Source organism: Hoplias malabaricus, chromosome 3 (assembly GCF_029633855.1).
Source record: "Hoplias malabaricus isolate fHopMal1 chromosome 3, fHopMal1.hap1, whole genome shotgun sequence".
NCBI lineage: Eukaryota > Metazoa > Chordata > Actinopteri > Characiformes > Erythrinidae > Hoplias > Hoplias malabaricus.
The window spans coordinates 30,638,920-30,661,297 of record NC_089802.1 but is presented as its reverse complement, the minus strand read 5'-3'; the positions used below and the strand labels follow the sequence as shown (position 1 = coordinate 30,661,297).

Below are 22,378 nucleotides of genomic sequence, written 5' to 3'. Positions count from 1 at the left end.
CAGAACCAGTATGATTTGGGTGGTGAATCATTCTCAGCGTTGGAGTGACACTGACATGGTGGTGTGTGTCATTTTGGTACGAGTGGATCAGTCACAGCAGTGCTGCTGGAGTTTTTAAACCCCTCAGTGTCTGGACTGAGAATAGTCCTCTGACCTAAAACATCATCCTGTGTCACACATATATACATACATACAGGGTGGGCCATTTATATGGATACACCTTAATAAAATGGGAATGGTTGGTGATATTAACTTCCTGTTTGTGGCACATGGCACATCTGTATTATATGGGAGGGGGAAAACTTTTCAGGATGGGTGGTGACCATGGTGGCCATTTTGAAGTCGGTCATTTTGGATCATTTTGCATTTTGAATGGAGTTTTGTTTTTTCAATGACACATCAAACTTATTGGGAATTTCACAAGAAAAACAATGGTGTGCTTGGTTTTATTTCTTCATGAGTTACTAACAAGTTTCTGACCACTTATAAAATGTGTTCAAAGTGCTGCCTATTGTGTTGGTTTGTCAATGCAACCCTCTTCTCCCACTCTTCACACACTGATAGCAACAATGCAGGAGAAATGCCAGCACAGGCTTCCAGTATCCATAGTTTCAGGTGCTGCACATCTCGTGTCTTCAGAGCATAGACAATTGCCTTCAGATGACCCCAAAGATAAAAGTCTAAGGGGGTCAGATCAAGAGACCTTGGGGGCCATTCAACTGGCCCACGACGACCAATCCACTTTCCAGGAAACTGTTCATCTAGGAATGCTTGGACCTGACACCCATATTGTGGTGGTGAACCATCTTGCTGGAAAAACTCAGGGAACGTGCCAGCTTCAGTGCATAAAGAGGGAAACGCATCATGTAGCAATTTTGCATATCCAGTGGCCTTGAGGTTTCCATTGATGAAGAATGGCCCCATTATCTTTGTACCCCATATACCACACCATACCATCAATTTTTTTGTTCCAACACTCTTGGAGGGACCTATCCAATGTGGGTTAGTGTCAGACCAATAGCGGTGGTTTTGTTTGTTAACTTCACCATTCACATAAAAGTTTGCCTCATCACTGAACAAAATCTTCTGTGTAAACTGAGGGTCCTGTTCCAATTTTTGTTTTGCCCATTGTGCAAATTCAGTGCGCCGATCTGGGTCATCCTCGTTGAGATGCTGCAGCAGCTGGAGTTTGTAAAGATGCCATTTGTGAGTAGCTAATATCCGCCGAAGGGATGTTCGACTGATGCCACTCTCCAGTGACATGCGGCGAGTGCTACACTGTAGGCTCTTGCTGAATGAAGCTAGGACAGCCACTGATGTTTCTTCATTAGTGACAGTTTTCATGCGTCCACATTTTGGCAAATCCAACACTGAATCAGTAATAACTGTAGCATGGGAGATGTGTGGTCTCGTAGGGTGTCTTGCATTGAAATCTGCTGTAATGACCCGGTTACTGCATTCAGCAGACATCAACACAATTTCTATCTGCTCCTCACGTGTTAACCTCTGGGCACTGTTTCAGACACGGCCAACGTTAACTTTACATTGTTAATATAAACTTCAGAAAAAAACATGACAGTGTTGCAGTCACACAGCTCCAGGGACCTGGAGGTTTTGGGTTCGATTCACGCTCTGGGTGACTGTCTGTGACGAGTTTGGTGTATTCTCCCTGTGTCCGCGTGGGTTTCTTTGGGTGCTCCGCTTTCCTCCCACAGTCCAAAAACACACGTTGGTAGATGGATTGGGGACTCAAAAGTGTCCATAGCTGTGACTGTGTGAGTGTGTGTGTTGCCCTGTGAAGGACCAGCGCCCCCTCCAGGGGGTATTCCTGCCTTGTGCCCAATGATTCAGATTCAGATTCATGTCCTGGAGCTTTGTGCTTTGATGACTGAACCACTGTGGAGACTCATTTACCCTAGGACCGTAGGAGTCCATCTTTTGAGCTTAGGTTCCTCTCTATGTATCTAGATGTCTGCAATAATGATTTTTGACATGTCATGAAAATGTTATAAATTGTTGACTGTGTAGCTAAATACAAAAGGGTCCAAGAAGTGTATTAGTTCATTTAGTACTTTGTTACTTAAGAAACCATGAGCGTTTTTAAATATGAATAAATGCAAATATGCTGAAGATAGATATTTATTTTCTTTGCAAATTTCACTGAAAGAAAGCAGCAAGTGTGATATAACATACATTTACCAAATATGATAAAAATATTAAATTAGAAAAAGTAAGTAATTACATATTTGATTAAAGAGAGTAAACAATAGAACACCTAAAACAATGATACTATAACACTAATAGAGTGCAGGTTGTAAATGAGCAAATCAGAAGCCCATGCTGATGGCAGCTGTGTCGTGGAAATCCATAGATCGGCGGTGTCTTTTTGAATCATCGTCATCCTTTTCCTCACTACTATTGTCGCACCGCTGCAAAAAGAAATGAGAACATGAAATAAAATGAAGTGGATTATTTTATGTATCCTGCTGTGGTTATCGCTTCGTGAAATCAGTGTAAGAACTGAATATCACATAATTGCTTTCAAAATTAATGTCTTTAAAAAGCTCTTTGATGTAAACTAACTGGCCAATTACTGGCTAAATATTAGAGCCCAGCTCACCTGAACGCAGCGTCCATTCTTCCGTAGGCACAGTTTAACTTCACAGTGCAGGAAAACTCTTTTTGACTTGTATGTGAAGGTGAACATGTTGAAGGAGAATCGGTTGAATGTTGAGACCCCGTTATTATACACTTGCACAGTGGCATCATGAGGGTTGGGACATCTAGAGAGTGAAAGAAGATTTAAAGATTAATACAGAGGAGGGAGCGACAGTATTAATTAATTCTAAGGGTCAGACACAATCTGCTTAAGGGACACTCAAAAGTGAAAATTTCATGACTTTTTGCGATAATATATATAATTTTTGTATTAACTTGGACATGTCTTGGGGAAAACTCTTCAATCTACAGACCTCTCAATAAAAAGACATTTATTAAAGGATTAAGTTAATCAAATTAATTGAAATCTGATGTGCCCTGCGATGGACTACAGCCCTGTCCAGAGTGTGTTGATTTCTTGGGCCACATGAATCTCGGGAGGTTCCACACCCAGCGCGACTCTGATAAAAATGAAGCAGATACATTTGTAGGAGAAAAGTTTCTGTGTTGTTTTTACCCGTTATCAATCAGGTCCCAGTACACACTGTTGTCTTTGTTACTGTCTGGAGTGGCCCAGCATCTGTCCAGCACAGCAGAGAACACATCCTTGTCGACTCCTTCCAAAGTCACTGCCACATAGACTGGCTTATTTTCTTCAATTGTCAGCTCACCACTGTATGGGCTGCTGCATGAAGGATCGACACAGGGGTACATCTGGACCGTATATATAGCCTCTAGACCAGGCAGGACCTTGTTGACCACACTGAGGGGAAAAATGAACAAATTTTAAAGAAGGTGTCAAATTTTAAAGAAATTACCATAAAATTAAAGCCTGCTGCTAGAAGTATTCTTACTTTTCTGTTGCCACAATGGACATGGGCATAGAGATGGTCTTAATGAGTGGATACACGCAGGAGAAGTCAATGTTCAGCCAGCTTTTACGACTGATCACTTCATGTGAGTCAAGGCTATTGGATTTCTGCACAGCGTTCTCGTAGATGAAGTGGGTCTTGTTAGTCTGTAGACAGAATGAGTATTAGCTTTTGAGATATTCAGTTCTTGGTAGGTCGTAATAAATTTTCCTGCAGAGATATTGGACCTATTAAGAGCACAATGTGTTAGCATTCTCAGACGGTAAAGAGTAAAAGGTAACACTACGGCCCTTTACCTGACAAACAGGAACACTACTCTACACCAATAAAGGGTCACGGGTGAACAATTTATATTTTTCTTCAGCAGGATACTGTACCTTCAGCTCTGTGCCACAGTCTTCTTTTTCAACATTAAAATTGAATACCACTCTGCCACTTGAGATGTCTCCTTTGCACTTAAGATCATTCAGGTGGAGGGTATATGCAGGATATCCAGCTTCAAAGAGCTGACAGCGGGACAGTGAGAGAGATCCAGAAAGGCTTTCACAGCGCTGTATGGCATCTGAGAAAAACGGAATGAGCAAAAGAAAAGAAATGAGTAATGACAAGGCAAAGGAATAAAAACTCTAAAATGTGGCATTTTATGGGGTATTTAACAATAAAATGTACTTAACATATAATGAACTAAGGACACATTATCTTTCTAAACCCTGATGCCACCGCTCTGACGGCACATCTGTTGTTTGTATTTTGTTATGGATGAGAAATGAGTCACAAATAACTTTAAATGGGAAAACATATATATTAACTCAGATGTGGGTAGTAACAGCACTACATTTACTTGAATAACATTTTGGAAAAATTATACTAATGAGTAGTTTTAATGCAGCATACATTTCACTTTTACTCAAGAATATTTGTGAAGAACAGGCTGTACTTTTACTCTGTTACATTGAGCTACATTCTGCTCTCTACTCACTACTTATTTTTATCGACTGCCCTCTTTTGACTTTCACTAATCAAAAAAATAAAAAATAAAATAGAAGCACAGTACAAGAGCAGAGAAAACTCTCTACTTATTGAGTCCATTGTTTTGTTATTAAGTTATTGAACTGAACTGAACTGAATTCATGTTGCTTTGTAAAGATTTCATTTATTATTGTCTTAGTTGTTTAAGAGATATTCTTGGCTCTGAATTTGTTCATTGCTGTTTTATATTTTTGTGCATTCAGGTGTATTATTTGACGTCCTGATTATTAAACAAAGAGGTTACTCAGCAGTTACTCAGTACTGGAGTAATTTTTTCACTTAGTATTTTTTACTCTTACTCAAGTAATACATTTGGTGACTACTTTTTACTTTTACTTGACTTATTCTGAGTACAATTGTTGACTACTCTACACACCTCTGGCTGGTGCATCTCTCTTTTGTTTGCACAGAGGGGAGGACACAGTGAATTCATGATTTATTATCTGCGCCTGTTCATATGTAATTTAGAGCTTTGTTAAATTCTGGTGTGTTGGAAGATGAGACAAACAAATCTCCCTCATTTTCAGAATTACACCATATCCATGTTGTAAATATTAATTCACTTAAACAGAGGCAACATTTTGGCTCATCCAATATATTACAACTTTATGTTATTTCTGTATCTGTGCAAGTTAAATTTCACTTAACTTATTTCCAGTACATCCTGCTGGTATTGTAAACAGATATTCTCATAAACCCCTAACACTAAAAACAGGGGAAGTATAATTCAAAGAAAAAAAATGTTAAAAGACAGCATTTACCGAAAGTGTCAGGGTTCTTCCTTAATGCAGGCAAAGCACAGGCACAGCCGACTTGTCCATCTTTCTTTTGACATATTTCACCCAAAGTGCATTTCAGATCCTCACATATTTCTGATAAAAGAAACACAAACAGGCCTTTATTTCAAAATCTGAGACATAAATCAAACATTACTTTTTATCTGTTCATTCTCTAAAAATTTCCAACTTTTTCTAATTTGGGGGAGTGTGTGTTTTCCTGATATCGATACTCTTCAGCATTTCATTTTCTTAAGGTATGAAATCTCAACATTATTTTATTGGTGTTTGGGCTAAATGCTTTAGTGCACTATGTAATCTCAGTGTTCCAGCACTCATTGAGGACAATGTAGGTATGTTTTTGTAGATGAAGTGCACAGAAATGATGTAATTCAGTTTAAAAGTCTGTTATCTTACTTTCTTCAGATGATCCTGAATCAACTTAAAATGGAGAGAAAATGACAGAAAGAATAAATAAACTACATGATTCTTCATATTTCTGAATCTGATATGCAATATATTATTTAAACAATTCAGATATTGGATGTGAAATATCAGTGAATTTACCTTTTCTAGAATCTGACCCCTGTCCTAATGTGAGACAGAGAAAGTAAGAGAGGGGGAGACAGAATGACACAGAAAACATAAATCACACATTCCTGGTTTCCTAACTGCTTAAATATATAAATAAAATTAAAAAGAAAAATTAGAATGTTTAAAGACATGCAGGATATTTACACCCTCCAGGATAATCCTCAATACACACACACACAGACACACACACACACACACACGCACACACACACACACACACACACACACACACACACACATGCACGCACACACACACACACACACGCACACACACACACACACACACACAGACACGCACACAAACACACACACATATACACACACACACAACCAAATAGGACACTGCTCTATGATTATAAGGATTAAAATCCTTTAATATCTATTTTCTAAACAGGAAACAGTACAAATACTGCTCAAAAAAGTCAGGACAAATTAATGAAAGGCAAATGTAAGACATTTATTGCAGAGACATTTTATATTTAATTTTAAACAAATAAGAGATGGTCTTGTAACCAGTGACATTAAAATGCATTAATATGTGGAAATCTAAAGAGCCCCTAAGGTGACATATTGGTTATGTTTAGAATACGTTTTTAATGTTTATAATATTATAATAATTATTTATAATAACTTTCAAAAATGTTCAAAAAATAGTAACTAAGTTGAGAATAGTTTACCTTTTCCATAGGTTCTGGTGACTCCAACTAATTTGAGAGAGAGAGATAATGAGTGCACTGTAGATTAATTTATTCTTACATTTAAATCCACAAACTACCACTATCAGACGTTAATTATAAACATACATTACCCAATTTTAATATCTCATATTACATAAATAAATGTGTCCTCGTGCAGTGAATTTAACGGACTCAAGTAAGACTCAATATAATCTTAGTGTTGTATTTTTAATGTTATAAATAAATCTTTAAAGTGTACTATTTAGTGAGTAGGACGTTGTTTGGAACTAAGCATATTTTACATGAGGTGTCAGAAAATAAACAAATACAGACAAAGTCGGCACGTTTCGCCTTGCGTGTAATTTTTTCCCCCAGAAACGTCCTGTGTTCCGGTTCCTGCAGTCATTACTGAAAGCGCAGACTAATTTCCTGTGTTACAGTGCCCATATTAGGATTATTAGGTCTAAACTCTAGGTTTTAGTGAGAGAAATATAGAGCATTTTAGTAACAGTCACTATTTAACACACTAAAATAAATGAACTAATATATAAAAGGTGTGCAGATATTTCCCTCTGAATGTCAGACTGCTGCTAACTAGAAGGCAGTTGAGGAGTTGAATTTTCCTTGGTGATTAAACTCATGCACTGAATTAAAATGATAAGACTAGAAAATGTTAATGTTAATATATTGTATGCATATGATATGCTGTATATACTTACCCACAAAGAGTAGAGCGACCAAACTGAGCTGAAGCAGAGGACTCATCTTGCAAAGTATCTATACCAAAGAAAACAGTTGACAGTTACATCATTGCACACTTTAATTTCAAAGGCTCACTGCGTTTCATGAGCTAATGGTAATAAACTAAATAAACACAAAATAATATTTCGGAATCGAGGAATTAAACTGATGGGTTTCTCAGAAACCCAGACCTTACCATAAAATGTAACCCAAGGAAAAGTACATGATAATTAGCTTTGATACTAGATGTAATAAGCATTTCTAATATACAAATGCAGCAATGAAAATTTAATTAGGAGAATGTTTACAAGTCAATAAAATGAAACAAACTCTTACCAGTTAATAGATCTGTGTGTAAAGCAGCTCTATTCAACCTCTGAGGATAGGGCTAAGATTCGCTGTCTTTATATATATGTTGCTTAGCGGAACACAGCTGAAATATGTAGCCATCAAACTTGATGAACCTGCTGTTCCAGCATACGAAATAATTTTCACCTTTGATAAAACAGATGTTTTTCATCCCACACCTTGTTTGAACCAGTTTCTAGTTTCTATCATGATTAAATTCACATATATTCATAATTAAATATATGAATTCAACCATTCACCCCAGGAACTCACCCTGGAGGGGATGCCAGTCCTTCACAGGGTGACACACACTCACACATTCACATCTATAGACCCATATGAGTCGCCAATTCATTTACCACAGTGTGTTTTTAGGCCGTGTTAAGAAACCGGAGCACACGGAGGAAACCCACACAGACACAGAGAGAACACACCAAACACCCAGAGCGGGACTCAAACCCCCAACCCCAGGTTCCTGGAGATGTGTGACCATGGAGCTATGGAGGATATGTCGGTTTCCTCCTAGAAATGGCTCCAAACGTTTATTTCATAGACACACTTTATATCAAAAAGCTTGATTTCCGCATTGTTTCTGTGATGTAGAATGTGTTCTTAATGATTTGACAGAAAAGGAAAATGTTGTGTGGTCTCTTACATTTCTTACAATAATAATAATAATAGCTATAATACTAATAATAATTTTAAGTGATTATTATAATAATAATAATAATTATTATTATTATTATTATTAATAATAATTATTATTATTATTATTAATAATAATTATTATTATTATGTCAATCTGGAGCTCTGGTGCATAGTGTCATATGTGCAGTATGTATAAACCAGCTAAAACATTACGCAAGTATTATTTAAATTCAATTATTCATAGGTTTGTTCCCGATAGGAGTTGTTGACTTCTTTTGATGTCTGACTTAGTAAAACAACAAAAGGTTATTAGATCAGAAACTTTTAAGAATGTTTAGGTTAATCGTAGTTTAAAAAAACAGGTAATTTATTATCATTATTTTTTTTTTGTTTTGTTTTGGAAATTCATTCATTCAGATGTTTATCCAGTTCTGGGTCACGGTGTGTCCAAAATGGAATCACTGGGTGTAACACAGCAACACACTCAATAGGCAAAACTTTTCTTAATAAAGTAAAAGTATGACTTGAATGTAGGTCAAAAAAAACATTTGTACCTTAGAACCAGGAAACGTGTCCTGTGGTTGTAGTGAAGCTTGAAGCATTAATTAAATTCATTACATTTGCCGGCCTTAAATTCCTTTTCCTTAATTAACTATAAGTTTTGAGGTCATGAATGCAGTCCAATAACTTGTTTGCCACAAGCAACATTCATTGTGGTAAATTTAGAAGATCAAACTTCTCTAAAAAAGGCAAATAAATGAGTGGATATACAAAGATATTGTTGTTTATTGCCTTTAAACGTGTGTCTCTTTCAAGAAGAAACGGGCACCAAATGAAGGTGGTGAGGAACTTTTCCACGGAAATAAAATAAATCTCCTAGCTAGAAGGGTGCCAAATGCGAGACCATCGGAATAATGAAATGAAATGTGCAATCACTTGTCATTGTACAATGAAATGTGTCTTTTGCATTTGCACAGATAACCCATCTGTGGCAGTGAATACACACACACACACACACAGTGGTGGGCAGCCATCCCCGGCGCCTGGGGAGCATTTGAGGGTTTAATGCCTTGCTCAAGGGCACTTCAGCCATGGATGTTCCCACCGGTCCTGGGGATTAAACAGATGACCTTCCGGCACTAAACCCGGTCCTCTGACCATAAGGCCAAAGTTGCCCCCTTGAATATACAGCATTTACAGGAATAAACATAACATTTTAGGAGATTAGACCAAATAAGGCTATCAGGGGACAAGGCTCAATTCTACAATCAATAATTAAAGAAACACAGTCAAGCACAGACTCTGCCAAAAAGATTTTAAAGCTGGGCAAAAGCAAAACATGCGAGAGAAGGTAGCTGGGACTTGGGAGCAGCGGTCACAGGGGACATTAAAATTTGGGTTAGGTTTGTCCAGTACATTCAATGTACAACCAATTTTAACTGAATAAGATTATGTCTAGCGCAAACTGCGCAACTATGTATGTGACGACTAACCTTGTCCCAAACCTCCTGTTCAGTATTGAGCTGTGAATCCTCGTCCCATTGCTGTTTGAGAACTATGGTCTAGGTGGGAACTAAAGAAATTGTAAGGATATATTATTTAAAACTTTTAAATAATTTAAATATTACTTCTAGAATCATCATTGACTTCTAAAATATTGTCCAAAAGCAATTTTGGTTCACACGTGTAGGATTAGGGGTGCAGTTAAGCTGCAAGGGGAGTTTCTTTATCTTCATATTTAGATACCTAAACAAGGGCTCATGACAAATTAGAAATGACAAAGTTATTGCACTGCATTCCTGACCTCAAAACTTACTAATAAATAGAAAGGAATTTAAGGAATGGCAAATGTAATTAATTAAAATTAATTCTTCGAGCTTCAGTACAACCACAGGAAATGTTCAGTACAGCCACAGTAAGTTACACGCAATATTTTTTCTGACCTACGTTCAAGTCCTACTTTTAGTTTACTAAGAAAAGTTTGCCCTTTTGAGTGTGTTGCTGCCTTACACCCAGTGATTCCATATTGGACCCAACGCGACCCTGAACTGGATAAGCGGTTAAAGATAATGAATTAAGTAATTAATGTCTAAAATACACATAAATTACCTGTTTTTTAAAACTGGGATTAACCTAAAAGTGCTTAAAAGCCTCTGGTCCAATAAACTGTTGTTATTTTACTAAGTCACACATGAAAAGAAGTCAACAACTCCTATGGGGAACAAACCTATGTCTATACAAATATTAATTAAGAAAAACTAAACATAATAAAAAATCAATCGATGCTTAAGACATCTGTCATCCATCCTGGATCTTGCTCTCCAATTGATGGGCTTGGATGATATATGCATGTCATTGCCTCTTCTCTGCTCCAACAATGAACGTCTACTCATTGGGGTTCCTGGACCTGGAACTTTACTACTGTTTTGTCACAGTTCGCATTGTTCCATCCTGGTATTTGTGTTGATATCCACTTCACCTCTTTGCAAAACCTTTTAGCACCTGCTCTTTCAAACTCACTCTCCTATGTCCTTAAAGAACCATAGGTCTGACCATCTCCAGCTCCCAAGATGGTTTGACAGGATGTTTGCTTTTCAGGTAAGTTCCTCCACATTTGCTCTTACTGTGGCCAGACTCATCCAGCTGTTCCCAGCACAATCCAATGTGTGAGGAAAGCCAGCTTGAATAATGTTTCAACTAGTTTATACATACTGCACATGTGACCCTGTGTGCACCGGAGCCCCAGATTGATATAATAAAAATAATAATAATAATAATAATAATAATAATAATAGTTTTAAATTATTATTATTATTATTATTATTATTATTATTATTATAAGAAAAGTATGAGACCACATGATATTTCACTTTTCTCTCAAAACATTAAGAACACATTCTATATCACAGAAACAATGCGGAAATCAAGCTTTTTGATATAAAGCGTGTCTATGAAATAAACCTTTGGAGGCATTTCCAGGCGGAAACCGACATATCCTCCATAGCTCCATAGTCACACATCTCCAGGAACCTGGGGTTGGGGGTTTGAGTCCCGCTCCGGATGTTTGGTGTGTTCTCTCTGTGTCTGAGTGGGTTTACTCTGGGTTCTTCCCATGGTCTAAAAACACACGATGGTAGGTGGATTGGCGACTCAAATGGGTCTGTAGATGTGAACGTGATAGTGTGTGTCACCCTGTGAAGGACTGGCATCCCCTCCAGGGTGAGTTCTGGGGTGGATTCATATATTTAATTATGAATATATGTGAATTATGTGAATTTAATTATGAATAGAAAGAGAAACTGGTTCAAACAAGGTGTGGGATGAAAAACATCTGTTTTATCAAAGGTGAAAATTATTTCGTATGCTGGAACAGCAGGTTCATCAAGTTTGATGGCTACATATTTTAGCTGTGTTCCGCTAAGCAACATATATATAAAGACAGCGAATCTTAGCCCTATCCTCAGAGGTTGAATAGAGCTGCTTTACACACAGATCTATTAACTGGTAAGAGTTTGTTTCATTTTATTGACTTTTAAACATTCTCCTAATTCAATTTCCATTGCTGCATTTTTATATTAGAAATGCTTATTACATCTAGTATCAAAGCTAATTATCTCTTCACTGTAAATGTACTTTTCCTTGTGTTACATTTTATGGTGAGGTCTGGGTTTCTGAGAATCCCATCAGTTTAATTCCTCGATTCCGAAATATTCTTTTGTGTTTATTTAGTTTATTACCATTAGCTCATGAAACGCAGTGAGCCTTTGAAATTAAAGTGTGCAATGATGTAACTGTCAACTGTTTTCTTTGTTGTAGATATACTTTGCAAGATGAGTCCTTTGCTTCAGCTCAGTTTGGTCGCTCTACTCGTTGTGGGTAAGTATGTACAACATATTATATACATACCAGTGGCGGATGCTGGTCTTTCAAGGAGGGGAAGCTCAGTTGCGGCCTACATCATAAAATGTGTCGGTTTATTTATACATAAATTCTACCCTCCGTTCCTTTTCAAGAAAAATATCTGTGACTCTGTCGTACCAACAAGACGTCTTTTCCAGGGACTTGACTAGTGTCCTCTCAATGGCCAGCAGAGCTAGGCTGCTTAAACGGCCTTGGCCTATGTGAATTGTGTCCGCCTGTGAGTGCTTTGTGACGGTGGAGGGGCTCAGCAGCACCCGCTGGACAGAAACTGCGATAGAAGTCAGAAAGAGTGATAGAAGTCAGTCTCAGAACTCAAGCAGCTACAAAAAACCCACCAGAAATAGAAGCTCGATTAGTCACTAGTCGTTTTTAACAAAGAAAATGCCGCTAAGAGGTTTAAGAAAGTCTCCGGTTCAACTCAGAACAGAATGAAAATGTAATGCTCCCACGGATCTTTACACCAAAGGATCGCTGATTCGCTCATTTCGCTGTCAATCAAGAAGGGATTCAGCCTCAGACAGATCATCCAATCACCATGCAGAAGCTGAGCATCCGGGCCAGCCGAGGCCAGCCCACTGCCCCATAGACCCCCAGAGATGCTGAGCGTCCGATGGGCGGGACAAAGCCCAGCATTTATCCAATGACTCATCTCGTTTCACTGCACTTCGCTGCTTCGCTATTGAATTCTGTGGACGCTGTTTAAAGCACTGTGAAGCTGCGTTGATGATTGAGAGGAAAGCCATGTCTTTACCGGTGATAAGAAGCTGATTCTGAACAAAAGTTGAGCGCGTTGTAGTGCATATTTATTCAATGACATGTACACACAACAGTATATATTTCATCACTTATTTTTTGACATTTTAGGGGAAGCTGAGCTTCCCTTGCAGTCTTAGAGCAATCGCCACTGATACATACAATATATTACATTAACATTTTCTAGTCTTATCATTTTAATTCAGTGCATGAGTTTAATCACCAAGGAAAATTCAACTCCTCAACTGCCTTCTAGTTAGCAGCAGTCTGACATTCAGAGGGAAATATCTGCACACCTTTTATATATTTCATTCATTCATTCATTATCTGTAGCCGCTTATCCAATTCAGGGTCACGGTGGGTCCAGAGCCTACCTGGAATCATTGGGCGCAAGGCAGGAATACACCCTGGAGGCGGCGCCAGTCCTTCACAGGGCAACACAGACACACACACACATTCCTATTATATATTTGTTAATTTATTTTCAAATAGTGTCAAATAGTGACTGTTACTAAAATGCTCTATATTTCTCTCATTGAAACCTAGAGTTTAGACCTAATAATCCTAATATGGGCACTGTAACAACACAGGACGTTTCTGGGGGAAAAAATTGCATGCAAGGCGAAACGTGCCGACTTTGTATTTGTTTATTTTCTGACACCTCATGTAAAATATGCTTAGTTCCAAACAACGTCCTACTCACTAAATAGTACACTTTAAAGATTTATTTATAATATTAAAAACACAACACTAAGATTATATTGAGTCTTATTTGAGTCCGTTAAATTCACTGCACCCACTGCACGAGGACACATTTATTTATGTAATATGAGATATTAAAATTGGGTAATGTATGTTTATAATTAACGTCTGATAGCGGTAGTTTGTGGATTTAAATGTAAGGATAAATTAATCTACAGTGCACTCATTATCTCTCTCTCTCAAATTAGTTGGAGTCACCAGGACCTATGGAAAAGGTAAACTATTCTCAACTTAGTTACTATTTTTTGAACATTTTTGAAAGTTATTATAAATAATTATTATAATATTATAAACATTAAAAACGTATTCTAAACATAACCAATATGTCACCTTAGGGGCACTTTAGATTTCCACATATTAATGCATTTTAATGTCACTGGTTAGAAGACCATCTCTTATTTGTTTAAAATTAAATCTAAAATGTCTCTGCAATAAATGTCTTACATTTGCCTTTCATTAATTTGTCCTGTCTTTTTGATTTTGAGCAGTATTTGTTTCCTGTTTAGAAAATAGATATTAAAGGATTTTAATCCTTATAATCATAGAGCAGTGTCCTATTTGTTTGTGTGTGTGTGTATGTGTGTGTGTGTCTGTGTGTGTGTGTTGAGGATTATCCTGGAGGGTGTAAATATCCTGCATGTCTTTAAACATTCTAATTTTTCTTTTTAATTTTATTCCCTGTTTATATTTTCTGACCTCCCCTCATATCTCTCTCTCTCTCTCTCTCTCTCTCTCTTGACCATAGAAGGACATGGAGATTTTGGACCAGGTAAATTTTATTTGCTAAAATATAAATAATCAAATCATTTTATTACATAATTTCTGTGTATTTTATATTCAAATAATACAGTGTTCTCCATAAATACAAAGACAACAAGGGGAAATTATTTATCTCAGCACTGCAGAAACATTTGGAAGCAGTTAGGAAACCAGGAATATGTGATTTATGTATTCTGTGTCTTTCTGTCTCCCCCTCTCTTATTTTTTCTGTCTCAAATTAGGACAGGGGTCAGATTCTAGAAAAGGTAAATTCACTGATATTTCACATCCAATATCTGAATTGTTTAAATAATATATTGCATATCAGATTCAGAACTATGAAGAATCATGTAGTTTATTTATTCTTTCTGTCATTTTCTCTCCATTTTAAGTTGATTCAGGATCATCTGAAGAAAGTAAGATAACAGACTTTTAAACTGAATTACATCATTTCTGTGCACTTCATCTACAAAAACATACCTACATTGTCCTCAATGAGTGCTGGAACACTGAGATTACATAGTGCACTAAAGCATTTAGCCCAAACACCAATAAAATAATGTTGAGATTTCATACCTTAAGAAAATCAAATGCTAAAGGGTATCGATCAGGAAAACACACACTCCCCCAAATTAGAAAAAGTTGGAAATTTTTAGAGAATGAATAGATAAAAAGTAATGTATGATTTATGTCTCAGATTTTGAAATAAAGGCCTGTTTGTGTTTCTTTTATCAGAAATATGTGAGGATCTGAAATGCACTTTGGGTGAAATATGTCAAAAGAAAGATGGACAAGTCGGCTGTGCCTGTACTTTGCCTGCATTAAGAAAGAACCCTGACACTTTCGGTAAATGTTGTCTTTTAACATTTTTTTTTCTTTGAATTTTACTTCCCCTGTTTTTAGTGTTAGGGGTTTATGAGAATATCTGTTTACAATACCAGCAGGATGTACTGGAAATGAGTTAAGTGAAATGTAACTTGCACAGATACAGAAATTACATAAAGTTGTAATATATTGGATGAGCCAAAATGTTACCTCTGTTTAAGTGAATTAATATTTACAACATGGATATGGTGTAATTCTGAAAATGAGGGAGATTTGTTTGTCTCATCTTCCAACACACCAGAATTTAACAAAACTCTAAACTACATATGAACAGGCGCAGATAATAAATCATGAATTCACTGTGTCCTCCCCTCTGTGCAAACAAAAGAGATATGCACCAGCCAGAGGTGTGTAAAGTAGTCAACAATTGTACTCAGAATAAGTCAAGTAAAAGTAAAAAGTAGTCACCAAATGTATTACTTGAGTAAGAGTAAAAAGTACTAAGTGAAAAGATTACTCCAGTACTGAGTAACTGCTGAGTAACCTCTTTGTTTAATAATCAGGACGTCAAATAATACACCTGAATGCACAAAAATATAAAACAGCAATGAACAAATTCAGAGCCAAGAATATCTCTTAAGAAACTAAGACAATAATAAATGAAATCTTTACAAAGCAACATGATGTCACGCCCTCATCCTGTCCTGTCTGTTTTCCCCGATCATGTGCTCGTTCTCAGCACATGGCTCTCTGTTTGTTGTCGTTCTAGTCCCGCCTTTGTTCCGCCTCCTCGTCTGTCATTTGTTAACCTGCCCCCCTCGTTGTCTGTCCAGGTGTATCTCGTCTGTGTGTTGTATTTAAGTCCCCTTCCTGCACTGCCTGTTTGTTGGTCATTCGTTCTTTGTATTGTATCAAGTCTGTCGTGTTCTTAAGTCTGTTTGTCTCTGCAAGTTCGTCCGTTAATGTTTTCCACGTCGTCGTTTCATTTCCTCTGTAGTTTCGTTCTTTAGTCTGTCTGTCCCGTTTACCCTGTTTAGCTCCCCGTGTCCCGTTTAGCCTGCTTGGCTCCCCGTGTCTGTTCTTTCTGTTAAAGTCTCTTTGTTTTGTTATTATTGTAAAATAAAGTTTATCGGTGCTTTAGCGTGTGCGTCCGCTCCGTCAGTCCGCCCCTCGATCCTGACACGTGAATTCAGTTCCGCCGCAATAACTTAATAACAAAACAATGGGCTTAATATGTAGAGAGTTTTCTCTGCTCTTGTACTGTGCTTCTATTTTATTTTTAATTTTTTTGATTAGTGAAAGTCAAAAGTCTCTAGTGGCTACATTTGATTGGTGAGACTCAGTCATGTGACAGAGCCTCTGTTGGAAGACTACAAAACAAAACAAAGAGGGCAGTCGATAAAAAGTAGCGAGTAGAGAGCAGAATGTAGCTCAATGTAACAGAGTAAAAGTACAGCTTGTTCTTCACAAATATTCTTGAGTAAAAGTGAAATGTATCCTGCATTAAAACTACTCATTAGTATCATTTGTCCAAAATGTTATTCAAGTAAATGTAGTGCTGTTACTACCCACATCTGAGTAAATATATATATGTTTTCCCATTTAAAGTTAGTTGTGACTCATTTCTCATCCATAACAAAATACAAACAACTAACAGATGTGCTGTCAGAGCGGTGGCATCAGGGTTTAGAAAGATAATGTGTCCTTAGTTCATTATATGTTAAGTACATTTTATTGTTAAATACCCCAAAAATGCCACATTTTAGAGTTTTTATTCCTTTGCCTTGTCATTACTCATTTCTTTTTCTTTTGCTCATTCCGTTTTTCTTAGATGCCATACAGCGCTGTGAAAGCCTTTCTGGATCTCTCTCACTGTCTCGCTGTCAGCTCTTTGAAGCTGGATATCCTGCATATACCCTCCACCTGAATGATGTTAAGTGCAAAGGAGACATCTCAAGTGGCAGAGTGGTATTCAATTCTAATGTTGAAAAAGAAGACTGTGGCACAGAGCTGAAGGTACAGTATCCTGCTGAAGAATAATATAAATTGTTCACCCGTGACCCTTTATTGGTGTAGTGGTGTTCCTGTTTGTTAGGTAAAGGGCCGTAGAGTTACCTTTTACTCTTTACCCTCCGAGAATGCTAACACATTGTGCTCTTAATAAATCCAATATCTGCAGGAAAATTTATTACGACCTACCAAGGACTGAATATCTCAAAAGCTAATACTCATTCTGTCTACAGACTAACAAGACCCACTTCATCTACGAGAACGCTGTGCAGAAAGCTGGCTGAACATTGACTTCTCCTGCGTGTATCCACTCATTAAGACCATCTCTATGCCCATGTCCATCATGACAACAGAAAAGTAAGAATACTTCTAGCAGCAGGCTTTTATTTTATGGCAATTTCTTTAAAATTTGTTCATTTTTCTCCTCAGTGTGGTCAACAAGGTCCTGCCTGGTCTAGAGGCTATTTATACGGTCCAGATATACCCCTGTGTTGATCCTTCATGCAGCAGCCCATACAGTGGTGAGCTGACGATTAAAGAAAATAAGCCAGTCTATGTGGGAGTGACTGTGGAAGGAGTCGACAAGGATGTGTTCTCTGCTGTGCTGGACGGATGCTGGGCCACTCCAGACAGTAACAAAGACAACAGTGTGTACTGGGACCTGATTGATAACGGGTAAAAACAACACAAACTTTCCTCCTACAAATGTAACTGCTTAATTTTTATTAGCGTCACGCTGGGTTTGGAACCTCCCGAGATTCATGTGGCCCAAGAAATCAACACACCGTGGACAGGGCTGTAATGCATCGCAGGGCACACCAGATTTTAATTAATTTGATTAACTTAATCCTTTAATAAATGTCTTTTTATTGAGAGGGCTGTAGATTGAAGAGTTTTTCCCCAAGACATGTCCAAGTTAATACAAAACAAAAAAATAAATATCATTGCAAAAAGTCATGAAATTTTCACTTTTGAGTGTCCCTTAAGCAGATTGTCCTGACCCTTAGTATTAATTGTTTACAGTCTGTCGCTCCTCCTCTGTATTAATCTTTAAATCTTCTTTCACTCTCTAGATGTCCCAACCCTCATGATGCCACTGTGCAAGTGTATAATAACGAAGCCTCAACATTCAACCGATTCTCCTTCAACATGTTCACCTTCACATACAAGTCAAAAAGAGTTTTCCTGCACTGTGAAGTTAAACTGTGCCTACGGAAGAATGGACGCTGCGTTCAGGTGAGCTGGGCTCTAATATTTAGCCAGTAATTGGCCAGTTAGTTTACATCAAAGAGCTTTTTAAAGACATTAATTTTGAAAGCAATTATGTGGTATTCAGTTCTTGCACTGATTTCACAAAGCGATAACCACAGCAGGATACATAAAATAATCCACTTCATTTTATTTCATGTTCTCATTTCTTTTTGCAGCGGTGCGACAATAGTAGTGAGGAAAAGGATGACGATGATTCAAAAAGACACCGCCGATCTATGGATTTCCACGACACAGCTGCCATCAGCATGGGCTTCTGATTTGCTCATTTACAACCTGCACTCTATTAGTGTTATAGTATCATTGTTTTAGGTGTTCGATTGTTTACTCTCTTTAATCAAATATGTAATTACTTACTTTTTCTAATTTAATATTTTTTATAATATTTGGTAAATGTATGTTATATCACACTTGCTGCTTTCTTCCTGTGAAATTTGCAAAGAAAATAAATATCTATCTTCAGCATATTTGCATTTATTCATATTTAAAAACGCTCATGGTTTCTTAAGTAACAAAGTACTAAATGAACTAATACACTTCTTGCACCCTTTTGTATTGAGCTACACAGTCAACAATTTATAACATTTTCATGACATGTCAAAAATCATTATCGCAGACATCTAGATAGATCATAAGGATGAAACATAGGCAAGGCAAGGCAAGGCAAGGCAAGTTTATTTATAGAGCACCTTTCATACAGAAGCAATTCAAAGTGCTTTACAGAAAAAGAAATTACATTAAAAGCCAGAGTAAAATCATAAATTCCAATAAGACAATTACATAAAAAGAGTAAAATGATTAAAATGATTAAAACAATTTAAAATGACAATAAATGAAAAGAAATAAAAGAAATAAAATGCCGTTACAGAAAAGTGCAGAATATTTTAAACTGAGCTGTAAGCCTGCTCAAACAAGAGAGTTTTAAGTCTTGATTTAAATGTGTCTAACGTTGGGGCACTTCTAATATTCTCAGACAGCTGGTTCCATTTAAAAGTGGCATAGTAGCTAAATGCTGCCTCTCCATGTTTAGTTTTGACCCGAGGCAGGACTAACTGACTAGTTCCTAAAGATCTGAGATCTCTGCTCGGCTCATATCTCTGTAGCAGATCTGATAAATACGCTGGTCCTACCCCATTGAGACATTTATAAACCAGTAATAACACCTTAAAGTCTATTCTATAACAGACTGGTATCCAGTGTAAGGATTTGAGGATGGGGGTGATATGATCTCTTCTTTTGCTCCGAGTGAGAACTCTGGCAGCTGCATTTTGAATCAGCTGAAGCTGTTTAATGGTCTTTTTTGGAAGTCCAGCTAAGAGACCATTACAGTAATCAATCCTGCTAGAAATAAAAGCATGGATAAGTTTCTCTAGGTCTGGTTTAGTCAGAAAATCTCTAATCTTACTGATGTTCTTAAGATGGTAAAATGCTGATCTAGTAACCGCTTTAATATGACTACTAAAACTGAGATCTGAGTCCATTGATACACCAAGGTTGCGAGCCAGTTCTTTAGATTTGAGGGCTCTCGAGTCCAGATACGTAGCCAATCTTTGTCTCTCAGTGCTATTCCCAAATAGTATAATCTCAGTTTTATCTTTATTCAGCTGCAGAAAATTGTGTCCCATCCAGTTTGTGATGTGTTCAAGGCACTTGCTTAATAAGTCAACTGGGCCAGAGTCGTTTGGGGACAGGGCCATGTAAATCTGAGTATCATCTGCATAGCTGTGATAGGACAGCCCATAGTTCTGTAGAATCTGGCCAAGAGGAAGCATATATAAATTAAATAAAAGTGGACCAAGAATAGAGCCCTGGGGGACACCACAGGTTACTGGCATGTTCTCTGAAATATTATTTTCTATTTCTACAAAGTAGTTCCTGCCTTCCAGGTAAGAAATGAACCACTTCAGGACTGTTCCTGAGAGTCCAACCCAGTTTGCGAGTCTATCTATAAGAATCTTATGGTCAATGGTATCAAAGGCAGCACTAAGGTCAAGAAGTAATAGAAGAGATACCTTTCCAGCCTCTGTATTTAAGCGGATGTCATTAATTACCTTGATTAGAGCAGTCTCAGTGCTGTGATTAGACCGGAACCCGGACTGGAATTTGTCTAGGCTACTGTTTATGGACAAGAAACTAGTGATTTGCCTGAAAACTATTTTCTCAATGATTTTGCCCATGAACGGTAGATTAGAAATTGGCCTGTAGTTACTTATCAGAGAAGATTCTAAATTTTTCTTTTTTAGAAGAGGCTTTACAACTGCAGTTTTTAGTGAGCTCGGAAAAACCCCCGACATGAGTGAGGTGTTTACAATGTGGAGTATGTCTGGTGCTATAGTGTGAAACACACTCTTTAAAAAATTGGTTGGTAGTGTGTCAAGACTGCAAGTGGATGATTTGAGATGATTAACTGTGTCAGTTAAAATATTACTATCAACAGTACTGAACTCTGACATTTTAACTAAGGAGTTTTTATGAGGTGATGGAGAGGGTACAGACTCATTGTTGGATATAGATGTACTAATCGCTTGTCTGATATTCTGGATTTTAGTGTTAAAAAAGAATGCAAACTCATTACATCTCTCAGTTGATACTAATTCAGGGGCCATTGGTGTGGGTGAGTTAGTAAGTCTGTCGACCACGGTGAAGAGGATTTTGCTGTTGTTAGTGTTATTGTTGATGATGCTAGAGAAATAGGATTGTCGTGTTTTGCATATTGTCGCGTTGTATTGACGTAGCCTATCTTTGTAGATTTCTTTGTGAATATGAAGACTTGTTTTACGCCATCTGCGTTCTGCCTTGCGACACTCCCTCTTTTGGATTTGAACAACAGAAGCATTTCTCCATGGTGCTTTCTGTTTGCAAGACAAGGCCTTCATTTTAACTGGCGCAATCTCATCCATTACACTGACAATTTTTGTATTAAAACTATTCAGCAAATCATCAACAGAGTTGGATCGTTCACATGGTGTAGTGCACAATTTACTCATGAAAAGTGTAGCTGTGCAGTCCTTTATAATCCTTTTCTTGACACAAACTCTTCTATCTCTGATGACTGGTGAGGCCCACATATCAAAGAACACACAGTAGTGATCTGACAGTGCGATGTCCTTCACAGTCACTGATACATAGAGAGGAACCTAAGCTCAAAAGATGGACTCCTACAGTCCAAGGGTAAATGAGTCTCCACAGTGGTTCAGTCATCAAAGCACAAAGCACCAGGACATTCATTCCTTCATTATCTGTAACTGCTTATCCAGTTCAGGGTCGCCGTGGGTCCTGAGCCTACCTGGAATCATTGGGCGCAAGGCAGGAATACACTCTGGAGGGGGTGCCAGTCCTTCACAGGACTACACAGACACACACACAAGGACACTTTTTGAGTCACCAATCCACCTACCAACGTGTGCTTTTGGACCGTGTGAGGAAGGAAGCCCACACGGACACGGGAGAACACACCAAACTCCTCACATACAGTCAGCGAGACCCAGAGCAGGACTTGAACCCACAACCTCCAGGATCTCTGGAGCCATGTGACTGTGACCCTACCTGCTGCCTCACCAGGACTGTTTCATACTTTATCTCCAATCTCCGATCCCAAATAATACCTGCTCTGTGGGGGACCTGACCACTGAAGAGCAGGATAAAATGGTGATTAAAAAAAGTATGCAGAGAAAAAGGTGGACTAGTGTGTAATTGTTGAACTACAACGTGCTCCTGTGTGGTCAGTGGAGCTGAT

General features: G+C 37.7%; 2 protein-coding genes across 2 annotated transcripts; one reads left to right on the top strand and one right to left on the bottom strand.

Annotated features, from left to right (window-relative positions):
- Window positions 1-2,253: 2,253 nt before the first annotated feature.
- LOC136690788 (pancreatic secretory granule membrane major glycoprotein GP2-like) lies at window positions 2,254-3,372 on the bottom strand. Its single transcript, XM_066662770.1, has 3 exons — window positions 3,176-3,372; window positions 2,621-2,783; window positions 2,254-2,429 (listed from the first exon to the last, which is right to left on the bottom strand). Exons 1-3 carry the CDS (start codon window positions 3,370-3,372, stop codon window positions 2,328-2,330), a joined length of 462 nt encoding a protein of 153 aa, XP_066518867.1. The 3' UTR covers window positions 2,254-2,327.
- An 11,158-nt stretch (window positions 3,373-14,530) lies between these two features.
- On the top strand, window positions 14,531-18,934 carry LOC136690787 (uromodulin-like). Its single transcript, XM_066662769.1, has 6 exons — window positions 14,531-14,548; window positions 14,781-14,787; window positions 17,195-17,384; window positions 17,803-18,048; window positions 18,447-18,609; window positions 18,801-18,934. Exons 1-6 carry the CDS (start codon window positions 14,531-14,533, stop codon window positions 18,900-18,902), a joined length of 726 nt encoding a protein of 241 aa, XP_066518866.1. The 3' UTR covers window positions 18,903-18,934.
- The last annotated feature ends 3,444 nt before the right edge of the window (window positions 18,935-22,378 follow it).

Bases quoted from the DNA above. Each gene is read 5' to 3' on its own strand.
- LOC136690787 (XM_066662769.1), top strand. The intron at 18,049-18,446 runs GTAAAAACAACA...TTCACTCTCTAG, and splicing joins TGGGACCTGATTGATAACGG to ATGTCCCAACCCTCATGATG. The intron at 18,610-18,800 runs GTGAGCTGGGCT...TTCTTTTTGCAG, and splicing joins AGAATGGACGCTGCGTTCAG to CGGTGCGACAATAGTAGTGA.
- LOC136690788 (XM_066662770.1), bottom strand. From the start codon at position 3,372: ATGTACCCCTGTGTCGATCCTTCATGCAGCAGCCCATACAGTGGTGAG. The intron at 2,784-3,175 runs GTAAAAACAACA...TTCACTCTCTAG, and splicing joins TGGGACCTGATTGATAACGG to ATGTCCCAACCCTCATGATG. The intron at 2,430-2,620 runs GTGAGCTGGGCT...TTCTTTTTGCAG, and splicing joins AGAATGGACGCTGCGTTCAG to CGGTGCGACAATAGTAGTGA.